The sequence below is a fragment of the Pelophylax lessonae genome, assembly GCF_965119305.1.
Source record: "Pelophylax lessonae genome assembly, chromosome: 2".
NCBI classification, from domain to species: domain Eukaryota; kingdom Metazoa; phylum Chordata; class Amphibia; order Anura; family Ranidae; genus Pelophylax; species Pelophylax lessonae.
This window is the reverse complement of record NC_138769.1, coordinates 490,175,224-490,202,269: the sequence shown is the minus strand read 5'-3', so window position 1 is coordinate 490,202,269 and position 27,046 is coordinate 490,175,224. Positions and strand designations below refer to the sequence as shown.

General features: G+C 45.1%; 1 protein-coding gene across 15 annotated transcripts in view; it reads left to right on the top strand.

The window, feature by feature from the left end:
- The window catches only part of MBNL2 (muscleblind like splicing regulator 2), a 300,532-nt gene that overhangs the window by 189,520 nt on the left and 83,966 nt on the right, over positions 1-27,046 (top strand). For all 15 annotated transcript variants that reach the window (XM_082246638.1, XM_082246637.1, XM_082246635.1 and 12 more), the window contains one exon: positions 11,194-11,898. In XM_082246638.1, the coding sequence (XP_082102764.1) occupies positions 11,725-11,898 (174 nt within the window). In that variant the 5' untranslated portion in view covers positions 11,194-11,724. The remainder of the gene's footprint in view (positions 1-11,193; positions 11,899-27,046) is intronic.

The window sequence follows — 27,046 nt, the reverse complement described above, 5'->3', positions numbered from 1 at the left end:
TTCATGAATTACAAAAAAACAAAACAGTAAAGTTGGCACAATTTTTTGTATGATGTTAAAGATGATGTTACACAGAGTAAATAGATACCTAACATGTCATGTTTTAAAATTCCGTCTGCCTGTGAAATGGCGGCAAACTACTGTACTTAAAATTCTCTATAGGTGCTGCTTTAAACGCATTTAAAGGTTAAAATTGCACAAGAGATCTGGTGCTAAAATTTTTGCTCTCACTCTGACATTCACAATACCTCGTGTAGTGCGATCACTGTTTACATATGCGTGCATTTGCACGTCAGCACAGTCAGACAGGGGCACTTTACATTTTTTTTTTTTCTGTACTAACTTTATTGCTATTACAAGGGATTACAGCATTGGCCGTAACCGGTCCTCTTCATGGAGAGATTTGAGGTCTATTAGACCCCAAATCTCTCCTCTGGCCCCCCCATGCAGCTGATCCGACCAAGATCGGTCCGATCGTCTGCTTCTCTGGCCACTTGTGGCCAAGTAAACAAAGGGCAAAACCAGAAGTGATGAATTACTTGTCGCTCGCATTTTCTAGGGTTACAGAGAGAGGGGAAGGACGTCAGTTCCTCTTTCTATACAGGGCAGCCATTGCCGCCGGCCGCATCTCTCCTTGCCTCTGTGATGTGACCAGAAAGCCCGGGAAAGGTGGCAGCAGGAGGCGGGTGGGACCCCCTTCAGCCTCTGACAGAAGTGATCAAGTGGCCAATTAGCCACTACTGCCTTGTACAGAATCACCGGCTGCAAATAATTGATACCCGGATGATGCCTGTAGGTGCAGGCATCATCCCGGTATACCCACTGAAACCAAAGGACGTACAGGTACGTCTATTTGGGGGAAGTGGTTAAAGTGATTGTAAAGCCTTGTTTTTTTTTCTTTTTTTTTCTATTAAAATAACAAACATGTTATACTTGCCTCCTCTGTGCAGTTGGTTTTGCAGCTGCACACATTTATCAGTAAATGCCATATGTAATCCCCAGCTATAAGAAATACTGTGGTAAAAAAGATCAGAAAAGTTTTATATTCTAATAAACAGGGTTTGTACAGTCATGAAAAACCTGAAAAAGTTATGGAATTTTAAAATGGCAATTTCCAGGCCTGGATAAGTTTTGGAAAATAATTCAACCCACAAAGTTTTGAAAAAGTCATGGAAATTTGAGAGAAAGGCGCCACTCTGTGTAGCAGATGTAAATAATGTTATTGACCCATATTAAGAAATTACATGGAGGTAAGCGTCTATCTTCATAGCTTGGCGTCCTTCCGGGTCCGCTGTGTTTCCGTCCCTGAGGCTGGCCAGCAGCTGGGAGATGACACTAGGGGAGAACCAATCAGGCGACTCAGTCAGATCGAGGCAGCGGTGAAGCGCATATCTCACTGGAGGGCCACACGAACGTGAGGACGCTAAGCTATGAAGATAGACGCTTACACCTCCATGTAAGTTTTTAATATGTGCCAATAAAATTATTTACATCTGCTACACTGAGTGGCGCCTTTCTCTTTTCTGCCTGTTCATGGGACTGTAGCTTCAGCCTAACAAAGAGCTGCCCTAGATGTAAGCGCCGCATTTGTGCATCTGTGCCATCCATACCGGTCTGGCTGCACCTTATCCATCGTGACTGCCTGAACTGAAGCTTTATCCCCAAGCAGGAGCACCCATCAAATCTTTTTTTTTTTTTTTTCTTTCTTCAGTATATTCGAATATAGTTGATAATATTGGTTAAATTACAATAGTTAACTTTCGCGCGATCCATCACGTGACGTTCTCTTCATGGGGTAGCCATGTTTACGGTCTATGGGGGTAATGCAGTCTCAGCTAACGTTGGTGTGTGGCAATGCCAGGGAAATGGGTGTAACATGGATTTTCTTCTTATTTAACATGTATACATAGACATTTCATGAAACATTAGGTCATGAATCTTTACTTGAAGTCATGGAAAAGTCATGGAATTGGTATAAATGTGAAAGAACCCTGAATAAATGTTCCAGAAAACTCAGCCATGTTGTGATAGAACTGCACAAATGTGTAATACATGATCTTTCCACATAATGAACTAAAAAAGGAGTTGTACAAGCTAGGAAGTAACCCTTGGGTGTTTTAGTTGCGATGACGTTGGCTAAAGGTTTGACATCAGAGTGTGATTGTAAATAAGGTTAGTTCGGGAACGGAAACCAGTCACTACCTGCATTTTAAAAAGGCTCTGTAGTAGATCTTGCTCTTTTTAACCACTTCAGCACCAGACCATTTATTTACAAGTAACAATCAGTATTTTTAGCTAGAAAATTACTTAGAACACCCAAACATTATATATATTTTTAGAGGCCCTAGAGAATACACTGTGTGTGCGCAGGGGTTTTTCAAATGCAATTTTTTTTTTTCATCTTTTTTGAAATTTAATGCAACAAAACACAATACATAACCCGATTTTTATGTGAAATATAAAAGATGATGTTACGCCAAGTAAATAGATACCAAACAAGTCTCATTTTTCATTCTGTGTCACGTCCGTGCTACGACAACGTAAATGTTACTATCTGTAGGTGACACTTTAAAAGCCTTTACATGTTACCACTTTAGATTTTCAAAGGAGTTTTAGTACTAGAATTACTGCCCACTCTGAAGTTCAAGAATGATACCTTACACGTGTGAGACGATCGCTGTTTTTCATGCGTGCCTGACCGATGCGTGCATTCGACTTTGCGTGCGAGCATGTAGGCACTTTAATTCTTTTTTTTTTTTTTATTAACACTGATGCTTTAATTCTTTTTTATTGTATTGCTTTTTTTGCCGCCATTACTTGTAAAAAACATTCTTGTGACAGCAATAGTCATGTGACAGGTACTCTTTATGGCGAGATCTTAAACCTTTAAGACCCCAAATGCCTTCTCTGCCCTTAAAAACATTTAAAACACCAAAACCTGTGTTTTTGAATGCTTTTGATTTGACATCTGTTGACATCTATCTGTTGACATCTTGAGTCTCGCGGTGGGACAGGAGAGCCTGAGAAAACCACGGAAGGCGGCAAGAGGGGGGGGGGGCATCCCCCTCCTGCTTGTTAAAGCAATCCAGTGGCTAGTTAGCCACTTGGGATGCTTTTACAAGATAGCTGACCAACAGCTCTAAACAATAGTACCGGGGTGATGGCTGCAGCTGCAGGGATAATCCCAGTATAACCACTTGAAATCAGCAAGTGGTTAACCCCTTGCCGAACAGCCGCCGTACTTATACTGGGGCAGGTCGGCTCTGTAATTTGGTGAGACCACTTGTGGGGGCACGTGCGCACGCGGCGATTGGCTACAGGGGAAGCCAATCAGAGGGTCCAGTGGCCGCAATGTTTACCGGGCACCCGCGATCGCTGCCTGTGGAGACAGAACGGCGGTCTGCCTTTTGTAAACATGACAGACCGCTGTTCTGTCAGTACTGAACATAGGGATGCTGTGTTCCTCTTATTTAGGAGCACAGATCCTTGTGTGCATTCAGCAAGCCCATCCCCCACACAGTTAGAAAGCACCACCTAGGGACACATTTAACCCTTTGATCGCCACTGGTGTTAACCCCTTCCCTGCCAGTGTCATTAGTATAGTAACAGCACATATTTGTAGCACAGATTACTGTAGTAATGTCACTGCCTCCCCCCAAAAGTGTAACAAATGTCAGGTGTCCGATTTGTCAGCCGCAATGTCGCAGTAGCGCTAAGAAATCGCTAATCGCCGCCATTACTAGTGGAAAAAAAAACCTAACCTAAATCTTTCCCCTAAAAAAAAAATATGTAACAGAATACATATTGGCCTAAAATGATGAAAAAATTAGATTTCTCTGTCGCTCATTGACAGACGTAGTCCTCGTTGATTAACAACAACTCGGGTTATACTGCCCTCTACAGGAGTAGGACTAGACAGGAAAGAAAACGTTCTAGCCACACCCTAGGGGCAGTCCCAGAGGGTATATCCTCTCACTTCCTGCTACAGCAAATCAGTTTTTTTGTCCAGTTAGGAGTAAGGACCTAGATGCCTTGCTAGGATCTTCGGTCCTGGCAGGATTTTTTTTTTCTTAGAAAGATTTTTTAGACCGCTTTTTTCTCCAGTGTTCCTGTGAGATCTTCAAGCAAGAAAGCTGGAACTGGGCGACGGGCTGGATGTTGAGATCCAGTGGTCACCCCAGTTCAGCCTACGAGCGCGTGCAGGCCATAGCTCCGCGCTGGGTCGGCCGCGACATAGTCCCACTGGACGGGGACTGACCCTGCGAGTTAAACGTCTCGCTTAAACGCCAATGACCATGAGTCACGGCGTCCGTATTGGTCGACAGCCCTCCCACCCCGGTGGAGAGGGGTACTGTCAGGAGTTGGCGCCCGCCTGGTTCCGGTATGGTGAGTAGTATGTTCCCCTTTTTCCCCCTGACGGGTTTGTGGTGAAACCGGGCCCCTCTCTGAAATGGTACCCCGCCAGGGTCCGGTACCGCCGGCCAGGCTGATCACCATCCAGGGTGAAGTTTGGGGGGCCGATGCACTCCCGCAGGCCGCTAGGCCGAATACAGCATCCCGCAGGCCGCTGCTAAGCCGCCGCTATCCTAACAGGCCGCCGCCATTGTCTTGCAGAGCACACGAGGCCGCCATATTGGCGTAGCCTCGTGTCTCCAGCATGGGGGCGGCCATGTTTGAGGTGACCAAACACCTCGTGGAGCCAGAGGGAGGCGCCGGAAGGCGTGTTAAGGGGCGGAGCCGCCTCCTTTACCCAGGAAAAAGGGCCAAAGACTTCCTGTCTGTAACAGGACAGCACTGAGCAAGCTGATGAAAACTTCTGTGCATCAGGGATGAGCCTTGGGGTCTCTCTCTCTCTCTCTCTCTCTGTGGGGTCCAAAAAGGCAGGTAACACTGAGGGGCGCTGTTGCGACTGGGGGATACAAAAAAAAAAAAAAAATTTTTTACTTTGTCATCATTTTTTTGTCGCTGGCAAATGTCTGGTATAATCATTGACCCTGCCGCATAGGTATCCCCACTGGATCCCCTCAAGGTGGCCGCAGGACCCTCCAGTACCTCACTTGTTTTTAATGCATTATCGGCAGTTTTGGAGTCTTTGGTATCCGGGGTGGAGGTGTCCTGTCAGGGACGGGGGTCAAGAAGCGACCCCCGCCTACCCCTATTTTTTTATCTGATACTTCGGATACGGATTCGGAGCTGGTCAATGCAGCTGCAGGTCCCTCTTATGGGGCTGTTGTCTCAGGTAATGTCTCCTCAGCAGTGAGGAGAATGTTTCTGCCTTCGCCATAGCACAAGAGTGGTGGATGCACCAGTTGTGTCCGTCCGGGAAACCTTTAGTCTTGAGGTTACACCGGCAGAGGTAGCTGAGACTGAAATTCCTTTTTGGTACTTGTTAGCCTACCAAAAGGGCGAAGGATTTTCCTTTACCCAAATGGGGTCGTTTTGTAACGAACCCCTGTTATTTCCTAACGCATGGCTAGGCGCTATCCGTTTGAGGAATCCCTCTTTAAAGGATAGACGGTACCACCTGCTGTCTTGCCACAGACTGTTAGGATAAAGAGGACCTCGTAACCAACGAGGACCTTCCCTTTCTGCTCATAAAGAGTTGTTCGTTCCGCAAGGGCGGGCGATAAGGCGAAACCCTCCAAAGCCCCTTTAGAGGGGTTTCAAAGGGCGCTGGTCGGCTAAACAAAAAGTCCGGCTCAGCCAAGCCTGAAAAATACAGCCTGATGCGCCCCTACCCATCTCTGGGGGGGGGGGGGGGGTCTTCACCGGTTTCCGGATCCATGGCTTGCCAGAACCCCGGACTAAGGGGTTCGCGAGGTCATACGGTCAGGATACAGGATCGAGTTTCGATCACTTCCACCGGTGCGATTCTTCCTTCTAACATTTAACGGTTTCAGGGGTTCTATTCGAACCTGTTCACAATGCCCAGGAAAGAGGGCAAGGTGCGTCCAATTTCTGGACTTGGGGAAAAATAGAGTCCATCCGAACAGTGGTGGCCTCCCTGCATCAGGGGGATTTCCTGGCGTCCATAGACATTTAGGATGCCTATCTTTATATCCCCATCATCGCAGGACATCAGCGTTTTTCTTCGCTTTCCCAAAGATCATCCCTGGTTCCCACCAGGAGACTGAACTATCTGGGCCTAAGGTTGGATACATCCTGGGCAAGAGAGTTTCTCCTTGCGGAGAAACTCCAGAAGGTTCAGTCAACGATTCGGATGTTGCTGTCCGTCAATTGGCTGGGCGGATGGTGGCCTTCTTAGAGGCAGTACCGTATACCCAGTCTCATACCCGAATTCTCCTGAAGGAGATTCTTTTCTTTTGGAATCAGAATTCCGATTTCCTGGACAATTGGATCCGGTTGAGCGAGCGGACCAGGGAGCCTCCGATGCTCAACCAGGGGAAGTCATTCCTTCCGATAGTATCCAGGTTACCAATAGGGTATCGGAACTGAGAGCGATCAGATTTTGTCTGATTTACTGGACCGAGCAGCTCTAGAGCAGCCCGATTCGGATCCAATCGCACAATGCCACGGTCGTGACTTATGTCAAGAAAGGGGCACTTAGAGTGTCCTGGTGGCCATCGAAACGACTAGCATCTTTCGTTGGACGGAACGGTTTGTTCCGGATCTCCCCGCAGTGTTCACTCCGGGGGTGGGAAATCGGCAGGCAGATTATTTCAGCCGTCAGATTCTGGATCAAGGGGTATGGCCTCTTCATCCAGAGGTTTTCACTAGCTGTCCCATCATTGGGGCACCCCGGATGTGGATCTGTTGGCACCTTGGCTCAACAGGAAGGTGCGGAGGTTTGTAGCTCGCACCCGCGATCCTCTAGCGGACGCAGCAGAAACACTGATCGCCCCGTGGGGGCAGTATCAGCTACTGTATGCCTTCCATCCTCTCAAGTTACTGCGGGAACTTCTTCGCAGGATAGAGGTGGAGGGAATTCCAGTTATTCTGGAAATTCCGGACTGGCCTCGTCGAGCCTGGTACGCCGACTTGGTGAGGCTAGTCGCGGACGCTTCTTGGAGACTTCCTCTCAAGGAGGATTTGCGGTCTCAGGGACCGATCTTCCATCTTGCTTTACAATCGCTGGCTTAATGGCCTGGCCATTGAGACCCAGGTACTGAAGGACAAGGGAGTGTCAGCTTCAGTTATTCCTACCTTTAGTTAAAGCAAGGAAAGCGACTTCCAGCACAGGGAAGTCTTATATTGCGTGGTGTGAATCTTTTGGATTTGCCCCACATACCTATTCGGTGACCCGAATCTTGGTCTGTCTGCAACAAGGGGTTGAGCAGAAACTGTCCTTGAGCACTATCAAGGGTCAGGTTTCAGCGTTAGCAATCTGCTTTCAGAAACATTAGGCTAATCATTCCTCGGTGCGGAATTTCATCCAGGGGGTGCGACATCTGGCTCCGCCAGTGCGCGCACCCTTACCGCCTGTGATCTTAATTTAGTGTGGTCGGTTCTTCAGAAACTTCTCTTTGAAGATATTAGGGAGATTCCCTTGCTTACATTATCCCAGAAGGTGGCCTTCTTGGTGGCCATTACTTCTGCACGCAGGGTGTCAGAACTGGCCGCATTATCTTCCCCATATCTGGTGGTTCATAGGGATAAGGTGGTTCTTCTTCCAAATCCATCCTTCCTTCCTAAGTGGTTTTCAGAGTTTTCATCTGAATAAAAATATTGTGTTACCTTCCCCGTGTCCTAAGACTAGCCATCCTTGGGAGTTTGCATTACACTCCTGGGGGTTGCCGGTGTCTGCCGCGACCATATCTAGATGGACCAGTCAGACGTTGGTACAGGCTTATTCTATTAAGGGTCGGAATCCTCCGTTCCCTGTTAAGGCGCACTCTACTCGGGCGCCTAGTGTCTCCTGGGTCTTCCGCCATCAGGCGTCAGCGATCCAGGTTTTCAAGGCGATGACTTGATCGTCGGTTCATACCTTTACAACATTTTATAAAGTTGATGTGATGGCATCGTCAGATGCCTCTTTTGGCCTCAAGGTTCTGCAGGCCGCAATCTGAGAAGACTGTTGGTCTACCTCGAGGGTTTGTTGGGTGTTTCACTTAGGTCTCATCTTTTTGCTCGATGAGTCCTTGATGCTTCTGGTTGGCTCCGGTTGGGCCTTCTGGATTTTGATTTCTGTTATCCCACCCCTCATTTGTGGTACTGCTTTGGGACGTCCCGAGTTGTTGTTAATCAACGAGGACTACGTCTGTCAATGAGCGACAGAGAAAAATGGATTTTTGTAAAATCTTACCGTAAAATCCTTTTCTCTTAAGCTCATTGACAGACGTAGTACCCGCCCCTCTGTTTTTGAGTTGGGTTGGGTTAAATTCTCTAAACACTGCTTTGTGACATAACTGATTTGCTGTAGCAGGAAGTGAGAGGATATACCCTCTGGGACTGCCCCTAGGGTGTGGCCAGAACGTTTTTTTTCCTGTCTAGTCCTACTCCTGTAGAGGGCAGTATAACCCGAGTTGTTGTTAATCAACGAGGACTACGTCTGTCAATGAGCTTAAGAGAAAAGGATTTTACGGTAAGATTTTACAAAAATCCATTTTTTTGAATTTCTTTATATTGGGAAGATATAGCAGAAAGTAAAAAAAAATATATATATATGTATGTATGTGTGTGTGTATGTATATGTGTGTGTATGTATGTGTATATGTATAATATATAATTTTTTTTCAGAATTGTCGCTCTTTTTTTGTTTATAGCGCATAAAATAAAATTCGCAGAGGTGATCAAATATTACCAAAAGAAAGCTCTCTTTGTGTGGAGGGGGGGGGGGGGGGGCGATACATCAATTTTATTTGGGTACAACATAGTACAATTGTCAGTTAATGTAATGCAGTGCTGTATTGCAAAAAATGACTTGGTCATTAAGGGGGTAAAACCTTCCGGTCCAGAAGTGATTAATCTGTAAGTGCTATAACTAAATATTTGGTGGGTAAGTTATGTCTTGACGACACAAATATGTGTAATAGAGTTGATATCTCTGGAGGGGTCTGTAACATGGAACATGATTTGACATTACTGAAAGATTGGTCAAAGCTGTGGAAAACTGCAGTTCACGGTTTATAAATGTACAGCAATGCCACAGAGGAGAAAGATTTGGTGGTACTTATCTCACGGTATTGCAAAATGAGCAAACAGTGTGACTAGTCAGTGGTAATTCTAGGCTGTATTACTAGAGGGGTCATCAGAAGGAGGAGGGAGGTTCTGATTCCCCTATATAGATCTTTAGTGGGACCTCGTTTAGCATATAATATATTGTGTCCACTTCTGGAGACCTCACTCACAAAAAGATGATAATATAAGAGAACAAAGATGGGAAAAAAAAAATGGTCAAAAGTATGAGGGATAAAACATCAGGAGAGCGGGTTCAGGAGGACAGTATATTTAACTTTTTAGCGCTGGCGCCTCCTGGCCCTTTAGGAGGTATGACGCCAGGAACGCTCTCAACACAGGTGTATAGGTAGAAATTCATGTAACTATGTGGCCCCTAAACTCTCAGGACCAGGCGCCGCGTGGCCGCATATTAGTACTCGGCTGGCGCCAAGGGGTTAATATGAAGTGAACTTCAAAAACATGGAGACACGACCTTAAACTAGCAGAAAGTTCAAAACGAGTCTTTAGTCTGTTTTCAGAAGAGGTAAGCAGCTGCCACGTCTATATTTTCCTCAAAGTCGGTTTCCTTTAGGTTGCCTTAGACCCCGTTCACATTAGGCCGCTCCGACTTCGGGGGCAACCTGTGAAGTCGCATGCACCGCGACTTCGGCGCGACTTGCACGGGCTTCATATAATTGAAGTCAATGCAAGTCGCCTCCAGGTCGCCCCGAAGTAGTACAGGACCCTTTTTCTAAGTCGGAGCGACTTGTGTCGCTCCTATTAGAACGGGTCCTGTACTACTCAATGGACCCGACGGTGCGCGACTTGCCAGGCTGACCAAGTCGCCTGGCAAGTCGTAATAGTGTGAACCGGCTCTGAAAGCGTATCTCCACTTTTGTTGAGGAAAAAAACATTCCCCTCTGGGTGATCTATGTACTGTGCAAGGATTTTAACGTTTGTTGCAGATTCCTATCTTTTGTTATTCTGCAGAAATCATTGTTTGTTCCTCTGTGCTGAGTGGGTCTAATGGGAGTGGTTTCATAATCATCTGTCAGCTGTGGCAGCTGTAGGGCTCTAATGAGGGAAGCTCCTGGGCCTGCATTCCTTTTATACGTGTTCCTAATGGGAGTATCTCACCAAAAATGACATTTTTGCTGCAGGGGATGCTAGAAATCTGACTTGTATCTTAGGCAGACTTCTGGGAAAATTGGTGAGCCAATCACACAAGCAGGAAAATATGTTTCTGGGGTGCGGTCAGTACACATTCTGTGTACAGAATACCTCCAGGTAGCCATATTGCATTAAATTTTCAGAAAATTACAACAGCTGCAGATTCAAAAGCAAAGGTAATTTTTTAATAAAAATTCAATTACAATATGATTTGTGTTGCAATTGTATACGCTATATTGTTTTTTTTCTTTATTTGCTATTTTTTTTCCCATGAAAGTGGAGTTACCCTTTCAATAAGGTCAGAATAAACCTTTGCAGAAACCTGGTTTTACCAATGTTTCATATGTTGGAAAAGACAAAGAAATTAATAAAATGTCAGCAAATTCATATAACTTGCTGTAAATTGTATACATGTGCTATTTTCTGCTTAGACTAAAGTGTTTGCTTGATTGTTGTCAGCTTAGTATGATGTTTTTGTGAGCTTGGTGAGATATTTTTATATTCAGAAAAAAATATGTAGAACTACACTCTACAATTAATTGGAAGCGAGAATCTTAATAAATTGGTTAGGAGGCAAAGCACATTAGGCTGAATTGTTTTCGAAATGGCTTGTCTAATTATTGTGTCTGCGACATTCATCCATTTCTGAGTCACTCCCATGTCCTGGATGAATGCCTAGAATATTACAGCAATATGTTCCCCAATTGGTTATTCTGCTCATATGCAGATCTTCTCTGGGAAGGCAAACTTTTTTTTTTTTAAATATAATCACAGAACAGAGAGCTGTATTATGCTGCTTGTTTATATGACACTTCCTCTTAGGATGGGTGGGGCCACTCTCTTCATCTCAGTCTTTCAACCTGCTTCATCTGTATTATTCTCACCATTGCACTGTTTGTCTTTTAGGTTTGCTGCTTTTTTGGTAAGTGCCTTTCTCCAAAGTCACTTTTGCCAGTAAGGGCTGCACTAACACCTCTTGAATGCCAAACACCGAGGAGCCTGCCCTGCAGTTTAGCTGAAGCTATCTTGTTATCTACTGTGTTGTTGCCAATGACACCTCAAGAAAAGGACTGCGCTGACTGACATCATATTGCTGCATTCTTATCGCAAAGTGTCCAAGGAAGTATAACATTCTACCGAAGATAGCCATTAAATTGGTGTAACTTTATGGAAAGAAGCCATCGGCAAAATACTGTCCCACCTAGAATTTTCTATTGCTGTGGACCCAGAGCACGTTGTCTTCTCAGCCACAAGTGTTTAAGTTTAGCAGCTTGATCAATGACTGACGCTGCGCTGATTTATTGGATCTTCTCATGCTGCTTTGTTTATCCCATAAAGCAGCTATCTTTTTATTTAACTAGATTCTGTTGAGTAAATCCCTGAACTCCAACAGACACTTAACTTGAGAGTTACTCATCAAAGTTTGGTTTCTCCAGCATGGCTTTGAATGTAGCCCCAGTAAGAGATACAAAATGGCTAACGCTAGAGGTGTGCAGGCAGTTCCAGAGAGGGACTTGTTCAAGATCTGACGAGGAATGCAAATTTGCACACCCACCCAAAAGTTGTCAGGTTGAAAATGGACGTGTTATTGCCTGCTTTGATTCCCTCAAGGTAAGAAAGGTTTGCTAATGGCTTTCAGATATTTGTTTGTTTTATGTAGATGTGTGTACCAACCAATTTCTGCTTCACAAATTCAGTTAATGATTTATAAGGAATACATTTTACAAAGTATCTATTCTAAGATTTTTAGTAATCCTAACCTGACTATAGTTAGGTTGTAACTTTTGTAATTGCCATTATACAAGATTTTATATGTAGCTTGGTGTTGTGTTCATAAGTGTATGTGACATCAAAATATCACAAAAAAATGTGTGTAAAAAGTATGTGAATGTCATTCATGAGATGCAAATAATTTATCTTTGACATCCTTGTGATGCCATTTGTCTGAACCTAAGTATGCATTCAAATCTGTTACAGGATTAAACTGAACAGTACTTTCTAATTGCACACATATTTTATCTGTTATGTTGGGTTTCAGTTTTACAGCTTCAATTTTTAGGAAATGCTAAAGGTTCAGGGTTTTTTTTTCCTAGAACGATAGGCTAAATGGTTAAGACCACAAATAAATGTATTAGGCTGCTTTCACACGAGCGATTCAATCAGGTCCACCTGTCAGTTTTTCAGGCGGACCTGAATGGGTGGTCCATGCATCCCTATAGACAGGTGGGTGTAAACAGACTTGTGTCAGTCTACACCCCCCCCCCCCCCCCCCATACCACCTCCGGGTCTGATCTGATCCACCAAAAATAAAACAGAAGGGGATCTGTTATCTGTTCAGATCATAGGGTAGTCGGGTGTAAACAGACAGACAGTGTCAGTTTACCCCTGGCTGCCAAAAGAGCAGAGTGGACTCTGTCCGTGTAAGCAGGCACTGATGTGTCAACTACTCACTCTGCTCTGATGAGAATGGATCCCTGAGCTAATCCCCTGCTGATTGGAACAGATTCCACCCCGTATGAAAGCAGTCTTATGAAAAGTCATTGACTCGACCAATTAACAGTTTTTTGTGGCCCTGTTAGTCCAAACATATGGCCAGTTTGAATCATAAGGCTCATCTAAATCAGAAATTTTAAGGGGAGATTGTTTGAATTGGATAATTACTTTACAATCTTAGACAGGGTATACACGCACTGAAATTGGGCATGTTCAGCAACCGGCCTAATTTCAGTACGTGTGAACCGCTGTCTGTTCAACAGAGGCTTGTCAAATGGTCATGTTGGAAAATTAGCAATCGATCAGTGCTTGCATGCAACCGATTCAGCGCTGATCTGTGTATTATGACTTTGGGAGGGGGATGTCTCCGCTGTCAGAATACTGTACCGTGGCAGGGCAGGCGTTCCCGCATCCACATCTCTTGCGTTAGTGTGGGTATCTATCAGGTTTTTCTTTTTTTGTTCCACTGGTTAAAAAAAACAAAAAACTTGTGCATGTAACCCTGCTTTACAGAAGTAATCTTTTTCTATTTAGCCATCAAATTGCAGCTTGTTCTGGAACCCTAACCTGTACTTTCAGGACACAAGAGAAGTATGTAGTTAAATGCCTTAAGGCACAGGTGTCAAACACAAGGCCCGTGGGCCGAATGCGGCCCCCCCAGGCCATTCCATGTGGCCCTCACACCTCTGCTGCAGCACCCCCCTTGTCTCTGCCCCCACCTTGTTTTACTAGTAGCAGAGAGACAGACAGAACTCCTTTGCCAGATCCTGCACTCCTCTGTGCAGCTGCAGAAAGGCTCGTCTTTGCCCCCCCCCCACCTCTTCTCAGCAGTCCGCAGCAGAGAGGAGGGTAGAACTCCTCCTACAGATCCTGCACCTCTCTGTGCAGCAGCAACACCATTTTGCCTCTGCCTCCCCTGGTCTCAGCATTCAGTAGACTCTGGAAGCTGACTCCAGCCCTCGTCTGGTTCTCCTCCAGACCCTGCACTTTCTTCTTTCCAGATCCACCCGCATCTTCTTCCTGGCAGCAGCACAAGGTAAGGGGGGGCATTGTGATGTAAGGAAGGGTGGGTGACTCTTGACTTCTGATGGTGGGGGGATTTGACATCTCATTTAAGGGTGTAAGGGGGCTTGGGGTGCTCTGGGGTGGGGTGCTCTGGACATCTAATCTTACAGATATAACCAGCCCTTTGAGGGCAACCATAATGCTGATGCGGCCCACAATGAAATGGAGTTTGACACCCCTGCAGTAGGTGGTGAGTGTGAGACATACTGCATGTTCATTAATGAAGCAATAACCAATAAAACATAATTGACCGTGTAACTCATGTACACTTAATAGATCAAGCACCAACATTCACCAACCTGTGGAATGGATTTTTCTTTACACTAGTATTCACCACATGTAAAACCTGCCAAATGGGACTTTTTCAGTTCATTTACTGCAAACCTTTTTTTAGCACATCTAGATTTTTGACAAATAGATTTGACTTAATTCACAGGTTCTTAAAACTAAAACTCTCCGAATAACTGCCCAATCTATAAATATTTAAACGTGGCACAAGACATATTTTCTAAGAGACTACTAAATTTAGAAATATATGGGGCCAGAATGAATGGACAAAGACAAATTTTCTGCAAAACTGAGTCACATTCTGTACCTGTGTTAATGGCTGACAGTTTGTGTTTGCCATTAATACCTGTGATTACATTTCTAATACGACAGCTTTACAATATTCTTCAACCATAAACCTTAAGGCAGGGCAGTCAAACTCAAATTCATCCCTGGCCATATCAGCAGTATGGTTGCCCTCAAAGGGCCGGTTGTATCTGTAAGACTATGTTCTACTCTTTATTATTATATATAATTTTCTCAGCATTTAATTCAGGAGTGTGCTACGTACAGAGTGCAGGGATCAGGAGTGTGCTACGTACAGAGTGCAGGGATTAGCAGTGCGCTACGTACAGAGTGCAGAGATGCATTACAGAGTGCTGACAGCTATGCCAGGCCTAACGCGCATGTGCTTAGCTCACAAATAGTTGTTAGTGGGACTGAGGAGGTGAGAGAACGGGAGATGTTTATTCTTGTTTCCTTGGAGACCGACTGGCCGCGCATGCGTTGACACAAAGCCAGCGCCGCTCGCGGGATTGGGAGGGAGGATGTTTACTCTTGTCCTGGGAGACCTGGCATTGAGAAAAACGGAACAGTGGGGAGCAAAAGTGGTGGTGGCCACATGACGAGGCCTGGCGGGCCGGATTCAGACCGCGGGCTTTGTATCTTCCACCTGTGCTCTAGAGCAGTGGTCCTCAACTCCGGTCCTCAGGGCCCACTAACAGGCCAGATTTTAGTATTAGGTATTACCTTTGGGAGATGCAGACTAGAGTACTGCAATCACTGAGCAGCAAATTATATCACCTGAGATGTATTTCAGTTATCTTGCAAACCTGGCCTGTTAGTGGGCCCTGAGGACCAGGGTTGAGGACCAAGGCTCTAGAGCAGGGGTCTTCAAACTACGGCCCTCCAGTTGTTCAGGAACTAAAATTCCCATCATGCCTAGTCATGTCTGTGAATGTCAGAGTTTTACAATGCCTCATGGGACGTGTAGTTCCGCAACAGCTGGAGGGCCATAGTTTGAGGATCCCTGCTCTAGAGGAACCATAGCGTTACACAGAAACCTGGTTAAGAATGGTCTCTATATATTGTCTTATGGTAGAATAATATGTTTTACCTTTTCAGTTGTTCATAAAAATGTTCAATGAATCGAAGTCTGGTATCTGTTTATGGAACACTTACAGGATTCAGTTTTTTCTTGGACTTCAGTAAGGCCTGGAACAGCTTTAATATGTATGTGGGATCCCTGCCCTGCTGCAAAATGAGTTCTTTTCCATTCAACTTACAGCCAGGAAAGATCTGGTACAAGTCTCCTAACAGACTATGAATTTCTGTTACTGCTCACACAGCCTCTGAGTAATGTCTTTGAACTCAACTGCAGACTTCTAATTTTGATTTATCTGTTAACTAGTCTGTCTTCCAGTATTCAATACTAAAATGTTGTTTGGCAGATGATAAATGCTTCATGTTTGGTCATAGAGGTAAAGTTGCTAAAATTCCTGTAATAATAATTTGCATCGAGTGGAGAGAGCTGAAAGTTCTGAGGTTCCTATGTCTGTCTGTGATCCAGTTATGGGTATTTCCTCATTTCCTCTCAATACCTCTCTGACAGGAAGTGAGGGAAACTTCCCCACAAAGTAGATAAGTGTGTGTGTGTGTGTATATATATATATATATATTGTACAGTATCTCACAAAAGTGAGTACATCCTCACATTTTTGTAAATATTTTATATCTTTTCATGTGACAACACTAAGGCCCCTTTCACACGGGTCCGTTCTGTCGACGGAGTCCGTTCTGCTCAGCAGGGGATCGATCCACTGATCCCCGCTGAGCATGTGGATGACAGCTCCATCTCCGCTCTGTGTGCAGAGAGGGAGCTGTCAGATCCCCGCTGTCCTCTATGGGGAAATCGGATGAGAACGGACCACCTGTCCGTTCTCATCCGATCCCATCCGATCCGATCTGCTAGACGGATGGAAAATAGGCTTTCCATCCATCCGGATTTCACGGACAGGATCGGATAGCAGCTGGTGTCAGCGGACATGTCTCCGCTGACATCCGCTGCCCCATAGAGATGCATGGAGCATCCGATCAGGTCCACCTGAAAAACTGACAGGTGGCTCAGATCAGCTTGGCCTGTGTGAAAGGGGTCTAAAGAAATGACACTTTGCTACAATGTAAAGTAGTGAGTGTACAGCTTGTATAACAGTGTAAATGTGCTGTCCCCTCAAAATAACTCAACACACAGCCATTAATGTCTAAACCGCCGGCAACAATAGTGAGTACACCCCTAAGTGAAAATGTCCAAATTGGGCCCAATGAGCCATTTTCCCTGCCGGTGTCATGTGACTCATTAGTGTTACAAGGTCGCAGGTGTGTTACATTTGGTGTTATCGCTCTCACTCATACTGGTCACTGGAAGTTCAACATGGTACCTCATAGGATCTGAAAAAAAAAAAGAATTGTAGCTCTACATAAAGATGGCCTAGGCTATAAGAAGATTGCCAAGACCCTGAAACTGAGCTGCAGCACTGTGGCCAAGACCATACAGCGGTTTAACAGGACAGGTTCCACTCAGAACAGGCCTCGCCACGATCAACCAAAGAGGTTGAGTGCACGTACTCAGTGTCATATCCAGAGGTTGTCCTTGGTCAAGGTCATGGCTTTTTTAGCAAAAGGGAGGCCATACTACATATAAGATAGGTGGTCATAATGTTATGGCTGATTGGCGTGTGTGTGTGTGTGTGTGTGTGTTTATGTGTGTGTTTATGTGTGTGTGTATTTATATATAATCTCCTAAAGTTAGAATATCATCAAAACATTCTTTTTTTTTTTTCAGTAATTCAAAAAGGGAAACTCTTATATTTTATATAAATGCGTTACACACAGCGTAATATATTTCTAGCATGTCTTTCTTTTCTTTTGATGATAATGGCTTACAGCTAGTGAAAACCCAAAATTCAGTATCTTAGAAAATTGGAATATTACATAAGACCAATAAAAAAAAAAATAAAAAAAAATAAGGATTTTTAATACAGGAATGTTGGCTTACTAAAAAGTACTGTATGTCCATTTACAGTATAGTATGCACTCAATACTTGGGGCTCCTTTTGCATGAATTACTGCATCAATATGGCTTGGCTTGAAGACAATCAGCCTATGGCACTACTGAGGTGTTATGGAAGCCCAGGTTGATTTGGTAGCAGCCTTCAGCTCATCGCATTGTTAGGTATGGTGTCTCTAATCTCTATGAGGTTAAGGTGAGGAGAGTTTGCTGGCCAGTCAAGCACAGAGATACCATGATCATTAAACCTGGTGTTGGTACTTTTGGCAGTTTGGGCAGGTGCCAAGCCCTACTGGAAAATGAAATCAGCATCTCCATAAAGCTGGTCAGCAGAGGGAAGCACGAAGTGCCCCAGAATTTCCTAGTAGAGGGCTGTGTTGACTTTGGACTTGATAAGACACAGTGGACCAACAGCAGCAGATGCAGACGAGCTGAAGGCTGCTATCAAAGAAACCTGGGCTTCCATAACACCTCAGCAGTGCCACAGGCTGATCGCTTCCATGCCACGCTGCATTGATGCAGTAATTCATGCAAAAGGAGCCCCGACCAAGTAATGAATGCATACTGTACATGGGTATATTTTTCAGTAAGCCAACTATTCTGTATTAAAAATCCTTTTCTTTTTTTTTTTATTTTCTGAGATGCTGCATTTTGGGCTTTCACTAGCTGTAAGCCATAATTATCAAAATTAAAAGAAATGCTTGACATGTATCACTTTTTGTGTAATGCAACTATATAAAATGAGTTTCACTTTTTTTAAATTGAATTATTGAAATAAATTAACTTTTTGATGATATTCTAATTTCTTTACCGTTCATTGACGGACGCAGTCTTCTGATGCATATCAGCAGGGTAATACTGCCCCCTACAGGAATAGGACACTAGGCAGAAAGAATTTCTGGCTACGCCACGACATAGTCCCACTGGGCGGGGACTGGCCCCACAAGTTAAACGTCTCGCCAGGACGCACACAACAGGGTCTAGGCATTTGTAGCAGCATTCCTATTTGGCCAACAGCCCCCCCCCAACTCCAGTGGTGTGGGGTCCTGTCAGGAGATGGTGCCCATCTGTGTTCCCGGTATGGTGAGTAAACGTTCCTCCCCCCCCCCCCCCCTTCCCTGATGGAATTTGGGGTGGACGCGGGCCCCCTCGCTGGGATGGTTGGACCCTCACACTCCTGGGTTTCCCTCTGTCCTGTGACCCCCCCCCCCCTCCTCCTCCTCCACTCTCCCCTCCCACGCGGGAGACTGTTAATAATCAAATATTCTAAGATACTGCATTTTGGGTTTTCACTAGCTGTAAGCCATAATTATCAAAATTAAAAGAAATGCTTGACATGTATCACTCTTTGTGTAACGCAACTATATAAAATGAGTTTCACTTTTTTTAAATTGAGTTATTGAAATTAAGTATTTGATCTAATTTCTTTATTGTTCATTGACAGAAGCAGTCCTCTGATGCATATCAGTAGGGTAATACCGCCCACTACAGGAGTAGGACACTAGGCAGAAAGAATTTCTGGCTTCGCCTATGGGTAGTCCCTGGGGGTATACCCTCTCTCTTCCTGAATAGGATGTCAGTTTTAATCTGCCTAGTCAGGAGTAAGGACCATGTTCCTTGATGAGATCTTTGGTCCTGGCATAGAAATAATTTTTTTTAGCTAGCCTTTTTTTCTCTGGCCAGCGAGCGTGTGCAGGCCTTAGCTCCGCGCTTGGAGGGCCGCGACATAGTCCCACTGCATGGGGACTGGCCCCGCGAATTAAACGTCTTGCTGCCAGGACGCACACGACAGTGTCTACGCTTTTGTTGCAGCGTTCCTATTTGGCCAACAGCCCCCCCACTCCAGTGGCGTGGGGTCCTGTCAGGAGATGGCGCCCGCCTGTGTTCCCGGCATGGTGAGTAAACGTGGGAGGAGCCCGGGCAGTTTCCTGGCTCACTTCCTTTTCCTGAGCCGCCACTGACACGTGCAGAACTCCCTGATCAGATTAGATTGCTGCATTCTAAGGACAGTGAGTCGCTGGGGGCTCTATTTTTTGAGTGGGTTGGTGTGCTTTTCTCTGACACTGCTTTGATACAAAACTGAAATCCTATGCAGGAAGAGAGAGGATTTTACCCCCAGGGACTGCCCATAGGCAAATTCCAAAAATTCTTTCTGCTTAGTGTCCTACTCCTGTAGTGGGCGGTATTACCCTACTGATATGCATCAAAGGACTGCATCCGTATGTATGTATATGGCCAAAAGTTTTGCGACTGACAGATCTTAATTTTCACAAACTCTGCTGCCTCAATTGTTATAATAGCACTTTGCATATACTTCACAATGTTATGAAGAGTTATCAGATGCAAAGTCCCTCTTTGCCATGAAAATAACTTAATCCCATAAAAAAAAAAATTTCCACTGCATTTGTGAAGGCTTAAGGGTGCCCAAGAAAGTCTAGCAAGCGCCAGGACCGTCTCCTACAGTTTATTCATTTGCGGGATTGGGGCACCACCAGTGCAGAGCTTGCTCAGGAATGGCAGCAGGCAGGTGTGAGTGTGCCTGCACACACAGTGAGGCGAAAACTTTTGGAGGATGGCTGGTGTCAAGGAGGGCAGAAAAGAACATCCATAACAAACTGATATTCTGCAAAAGATACAGGGATTGGACTGCTGAGGACTGGGGTAAAGTCATTTTCTCTGATGAATCCCCATTCTGCTTGTTTTTGGAATCCGGAAAAAAAAAAAACCTTGTCCTGTGAAGAAAATGTGAGCACTACCATCAGTCCTGTGTCATGCCAACAGTAAAGCTTCCTGAAACCATTCATGTGTGTGGTTACTTCTCAGCAAAGGGAGTGGGCTCACAGCCATGAATAAAGAATAGGACAAAAACATCCCCCTAGAGCAGCTTCTTCCAACCATCCAAGAACAGTTTGGTGATGAACAATGCCTTTTCCAGCATGACAGTGCATCTTGCCACAAGGCAAAAATGCTAAGTGGCTTGGGGAACAAAACATCAAAATTTTAGGGACAACTGCCAGGAAACTCCCCAGACCTTAATCCCATTGAGAACTTGTGGTCAATCCCCAAGAGGCGGGTGAAAAAAAAAAAAAAAAAAACACAAATTCTGACAAACTCCAAGCATTGATTATGCAAGAATGGGCTGCCATACGTCAGGATGTGGCCCAGAAGTTGAGAGCATGCCAGGGTGAATTGCAGAGGTTTTGAAAAAGAAGGGTCAACACTGCAAATATTGACTCTTTGCAGAAACTTCATGTAACTGTCAATAAAAGCCTTTGACACTTATGAAATGCTTGTAATTATACTTCAGTATACCATAGTAACATCAGACAAAAAGATCTAAAAACACTAAAACAGCAGAATTTGTTAAAATGTGTATTTGTGTTATATTCAAAGCTTTTGGCCATAGTTGTGTGTGTATGTATGTATGTGTGTATATACAGCTATCTATACATATATCTATAGTTTGTAACCCCCCCCCAGTCTTGTGAGTTCATGGGTAGGCAGTGCCTTTGCCTAGGCAATGTGTTTCTGGTCCAAACTTAGTGTCGTTAGACTTGTAGATGTGATAAATGCAGTAATTAAACTAATTGCCATTTTTTGCTAAGAAAAAAGCAAGTGTTCTGACCAATTATATGTTTTAGCGTATTCCACGTTGTTCATTTTTACTAACATGTGCATCTAAATTAAAGCTTTAAACACTTCCTGCAGGTGTGTGGTTTGTTGGGACAGAATAGGAATTACAAGGGTTTCAATACTTAACACTTTGTAGAAGCATAATCATCAATCAACAAACATTGTATGTCACTGTGTTGATAAATTAACGTTTTAGAGTCCATTCACACTGGTACGACTTGTCAGGCGACTTGGTCAGCCTGACAAGTCGTGCACCGTCGCTCCCACTGTGTAGTACAGGACCCGTTCTAATAGGAGCGACACAAGTCGCCTTGACTTAGAAAAAGGGTCCTGTACTACTTCGGGGCGACCTGGAGGCGACTTGCATTAACTTCCATTATGTGAAGTCCGTGCAAGTCGCGCCGAAGTCGCGCTGCACGGGACTTCACAGGTCGCCCCCTAAGTCGGAGCGACCTAATGTGAACGGGGACTAAAAGTGGACTTTTTCCCATATTTCTACTAAAATTCATACTATCTTGTATCTCTGCATGCTGGCATAAAATCATTTAACATTGTGCTTTTTTTACTTACCTTCTGTCCACTTTCTGATTTCCCTGAAGGCACTGATGCCCCCTGGAAAGGCAACGTCATTCAGGTCTTCAGAGAGATCTTCTACCTATTCGATCAGTGTAAAGCTGGCCATTTACATTCAAATGTATTTCCTAAAACCATTTTTCTCTTTCGCTCATTGACGGACACAGCTCCTGACTCTTCTTAACCATTGGGTTACACTGCCCCCTATTGGAGTAGAACACTAGCAGGAAAAAACTTGACTACACCTATGACCAGTCCCAGAGGGTATACACCCACTCAGCTATAGGCACTCTGTTTTTTTCTGCCTAGTCAGGAGTAAGGACCTAGTTCCTTGCTGGGATCTCTGGTCCTGGCGATTTTTTTTTTTTCTTCCTTTCTTTGCTATTTTGTTCCTATGAGAATCTACAATCTATTGCCGGACTGGGCGACAGACTGAATAATCTAGATTCAGAGGGTCCCCCCAGTCTGGCCAGTGAGCGTGTGCAGACCGCAGCTCCGCGCTAGGTCGGCCGCGACATAGCCCCACTGGACGGGGGCTGGCCTGCGAGTTAAACGTCTGGCGAGGACGCATACAACCTGGCCTCGGCCTAAGTTGCAGCGTTTCTCCTGGCCGACAGCACCCACATTATGACGGAGCGGTGGTCTGTTCGGAGCGGTGCCCACCCGGTTCCTGGTATGGTAGGTAGCTGTCCCCCCTCTACTCCTGGGGTTTTGGGGTGGACGTGGGCCCCTCCCTGGGATAGTGGGACCCCTGAGTTCCCCCTCCTCACCCCCCCAGCCCTTCTAAAATTTCGGTGGTCACTGTGGGTCCACTGTTTGAGCCCCTCCCTGGGTGAAGTTATGAGCTGGCGGTTGCCACATGCTATTAAGGGGGCTGGTTGGAGTTGCTGCTGACCGGGTTTTCCTGGTGCGCAACGGGGGGTTGAGCAGGGTTCCCTGCCATCCTGGGGGTTGGTGACTAGGGCAGGAATGTCTTCTGGGCTCCTTGCGGCGGTTGTTGGGCTGGGGAAGCGAATAGTTTGGCCCTTGCGGGCAGCGCCTCACGCGGCCGAATCCGGCTGAAAATTTAGGTCGCAGCTTTGAAGCCTACTAGTCGGAAACTACGTGAGGCGGTCCCTGTGAGGATGGCTAAAGCCACTGCCTCCTGTTGGGCATCCGCCCTCCCCTCCGCTGCCCCCAGGAGTTCGGCTCTGCTGGGGCTCGCGTCCAAGTGGCTGGGCGCGCACAAAAATTTAGGCTGCAGCCTACTAGGCCATGCGGCCGAGTCGGGGGCCTCCGTTGGGGGACGGCCCTAGTGCGTTTAGCTGAAGCCCCCACTCTTCCTTTGGGCATCTGCTGGGCTGGGATCCATGCACTTGCGGCTGGGCCTCCACAAAAATTTAGGCTGCGGCTTGCGGCCTGTTAGACCATGTGGTCAGCTTGGCACCTCCCTTGGAAGGTGTGGCACTTTGGAGGATGCTTCATTTTTTGAGGACAGCCTTCCTGCTATTATTGTGGGGCGCACCTGCCCCTTTTAGTGCTGCGGGACCATTAGGGTACCTTGCCTGCGTGTCTGTGTCACGGCCGACGGCCCCTCTTTTATCCCCAGGAGTTCGGTTGGATTCTGAACCTTCAGGAGTCTGCTTCGGTTCTGTCCATAAAAACTGGACTATCTGGGTCTGACTCTGGACTCTGCCTCAGCCAGAGTCTTTTTTCCTCTGGAAAAACTCCAGACATTGCAGGAGGCAACTCAGCTTCTGTTGTTCAGCAGATGGTCATCCCTCCGGGCTTGCATGCGGTTGCTGGGCCTGTTGGTGTCCACCCTCATGGCAGTCTGCACAGTTCCGCACAAGATCTCTGCTAAAAAGATTCTGGTGAATGGGACACAGATCCACAGTCTCTAGTGGTGGTTTCATTCTCTGGCACTTCAACAGGGAAAATCCTTTCTTCCCCTGTACTAGACAGTTGTCACCACTGATGCTGGCCTATCCGGGTGGGGAGGCATCCTCAGCACAGATGTGCTCAGGAGTTCTGGGCTCTGGCAGAGTCCAGACTGCCGATTAATGTTCTGGAACTCTGAACGATCAGCCTTTATCTGGCTCATTGGACAATTCGTCTTCAGGGGTGTCTGGTATGAATTCCTTTGGACAATGCCATGACCGTGCTCTAAGTCAATAACCAAGGGGGCACAAGTAGTGTCCTGGCGGCTTGGTAAGTAGCTGGCATTCTAAAGTGGGCTGACCGATTTGTTTCAGCCCTCTCAATTTTCTGCCACGACTCCTGTGCAGGATCAAAGCAGAAGGGATTCCGTCCAGACTGACCTCGCTGGTCTTGTTACGCCGATCTGGTACGGCTGCTTGTCAATGCTCCTTGGGGGCTTAAGCTCAGGGAGGATCTGTTGTCCCAAGCACTGATCTTTCATCTTGCTTTACAGCCGCTGGCTTTGACAGCTTGGCTATTGAACACCAGGTGCTGAAGGTTTGTCTGAGTCGGTGATTCCCACATTGTTGAAAGCTAGGAAATCTACTTCTAGGAAGAACTACCATTGTACGTGGAAGTTGTACATTGCGTGGTGCTAGTCTCTTGGGGTTCATCCTAGCTCTTTCTCGGTGGATCGGATCTTAACCTTCCTTTAACATGGGGGTTGAACAGAAATTGACCTTGAGTACCATCAAGGGCCAGGTATCGGCTTTGGCCTCACACTCCCTGGTGCGTACCTTTATGGTGTCCACATTTGGTTCCTTCAGTGCGGGTTCCGTTGCCGCCCTGGGATCTTAATGTGGTGCTTTCAGTTCTACAGAAGCCTCCCTTTGAAAATAATAGGGAGGTTTCTCTGCTTGCGTTGCCCCTGAATGTGACCTTTTTTTGTGGCTATCACTGGCGGCATTATCCTGTCATTCACCTTATTTGTAATTCACAAGGACAAGGTGGTGATTCGCCCCCTGTCCGTCATTCCTTCCCAAGTTGATCTCTGACCTTCATTTGAATGAAGACATTGTGTTGCCTTCCCTGTCTCCCTGGCTAAACATCCGAAGAAAATTACCTTGCATGCCTTGGATGTGGTCCGGGCAATAAGGGTATACCTGGAGTCTTTTTTCGGAAGTCAGACTCTATATTTGTGCTCACGGATGGACCTCACAAAGGGTTGTCCGCTTCTTCTGCGACCATTTCCAGAAGGATCAGACAGATGGTGGTTTAGGCCTATTGCACCAAGGGTAAGGTTCCTCCTTTCCCTGTCAAGGAGCACTCTACTAGGGTGCTTAGGGTCTCCTGGGCTTTCTGTTATCAAGCGTCAGTGACGCAGGTTGCAAGGCGGCCACTTGGTCGTCGATGCACACTTTTACAAAATTTTAAAAAAGTGGATGTATTGACATCTGCGGATGCTTCTTTTGGCCGCAAGGTTTTGCTGGCTGCTGTTTAGAGGACCTGGTCCTCTTTGAAGGTGTATTGTTTTTTTTTTTTCAGGTGAGCTCCAGTTGTTTGTGTTTGAGCTCCATTTTACCTGGTTGACTATGGTTACCCTTTGGAATTTTTTTCTGCTTTTTTCCCACCCCTCAAGTTTAACACTGCTTTGGGACATCCCAATGGTTAAGAAGAATCAAGAGCTGTGTCCGTCAATGAACGAAAGAACAAATGGGATTTTTGACTTACCATAAAATCCATTTCTCTGATGTTCATTGACGGACACAGCACCCACCCCTCTGTGGAGTTGGCTTTCTTCTGACACTGCTTGTAACAAAACTAGCTGAGCGTGGTTGTATACCCCCTGGGACTGCCCATAGAGCATAGTCAAGCTTTTTCCTTCCTAGTGTCCTACTCCTGTAGGGGCAGTATAGCCCAATGGTAAAGAAGAATCAGTAGCTGTGTTCGTTAATGAACATCAGAGAAATGGATTTTAGGGTAAGTCAAAAATCCCATTTTTTAATAAATGAATTTATGGTATGTCTTTATTTTTGCACTATTTAACCTGCAAACTTTAGCTTGTAATGTGTGTTGTGAGTATAACTGTACAATACTTGTCAGTTATTGAAAGCTCTATTTCTAGCTGAAAAAATGTCTTTGTGTGGTTACCTGTACACTGATTAGTCTTGATATTTTCTTATTGTAATGAACCCATATGGTTCCCATATATAGTAAATGTTGAGCCCAGAACAAACAGTTTCCCTCAGCCATACATTGCATACTTCTAACATGCAGAATGATAACACTGAGATGGGGAAACCTTTCCATATTCCTACGAAGGGGAATGAGCATCCCCTTTAAAGAAGTAAGTTGTATTTAGGAGTGTGTGTGATATTGTGTGTTTGGCAAGGAATGCAGAATTCAAAAACGGTGATTGCTTTGTAGTGTGCTTTACTGTCTGATATATTTTAACATCAGCAATTAAGTTATCTATGATGGTAAATGTTACCCTTTATCGAATATGTGGAGAGAAGCAGATTGTCTCACACTAAGATCATATAAAGGGTATTATATGAGCTGAAGGCCCTGTCTGCAGTAGTGTGCAGTTATTGTTGGGTGCAAAGAAAAATAATTAGAGCGATGACATACTTAACACAGATTAAAATAGCTCTCATTTATAGGATAATTAACCTTTAAGTAGATTATATAGCACCATAAATGTTCCCTGCTGAATTATTTGCCTCAAACTAGGTGATTAGATATTTATTTTATATAGATAGTTTGAGAGTATGGTTAGAGTTAAGCCTGGTACACACTACTAATGTATATAAAAAAATAATCAGTGTAAACAATTTCCTAACAGTAGTGAACATCCTTCTAATTAATATATTGTGCCTAATTAGACAAGGCTAGGACTGCTGCTAGCACTTTCAGAGTGTGTCCACCCAACTCGCAAACCAATAATAAAATGCAATATATAAGTGCAGCGCAATCAATTAATAACAGAATATGTAAATGATAGAATCCAAATCAAGCTAAATTATTATTGTGATAACAAAAATGTCTGTATCAAAGTCCCATTCATAATATTCCACCGTAGTGCAAACATAGTGACAATAAAGGTTGTATCCAATGTGTTCGGTGCCCACCACCTTCAGGCAAAATTCCTGCTCACCTCGAATATCTGACCCCACCACAGAGTCAAATCAGTCTTCGTGTCCTCCACTCAAAGAGGAGTTCCACCCCCCCCCCCCCATGAAAAAATTAAAGTCCGCAGCTACAAATACTGTAGCTGCTGACTTTTAAATATTAGAACTTACCTGTTACTGTTACCTTTTGGGTGGAACTCCGCTTTAAGATGATACTGGAACAATCTTTCTGGTAGCACCCCTGAATCTTAGTCCTCCACCTCTTACTCTCGATACTCATGTGATATATAACCAAAATGGAGAAACCATAGTGTTCTCTGCTACTCGTGTATTTCTTAAAAATGAACTTGGT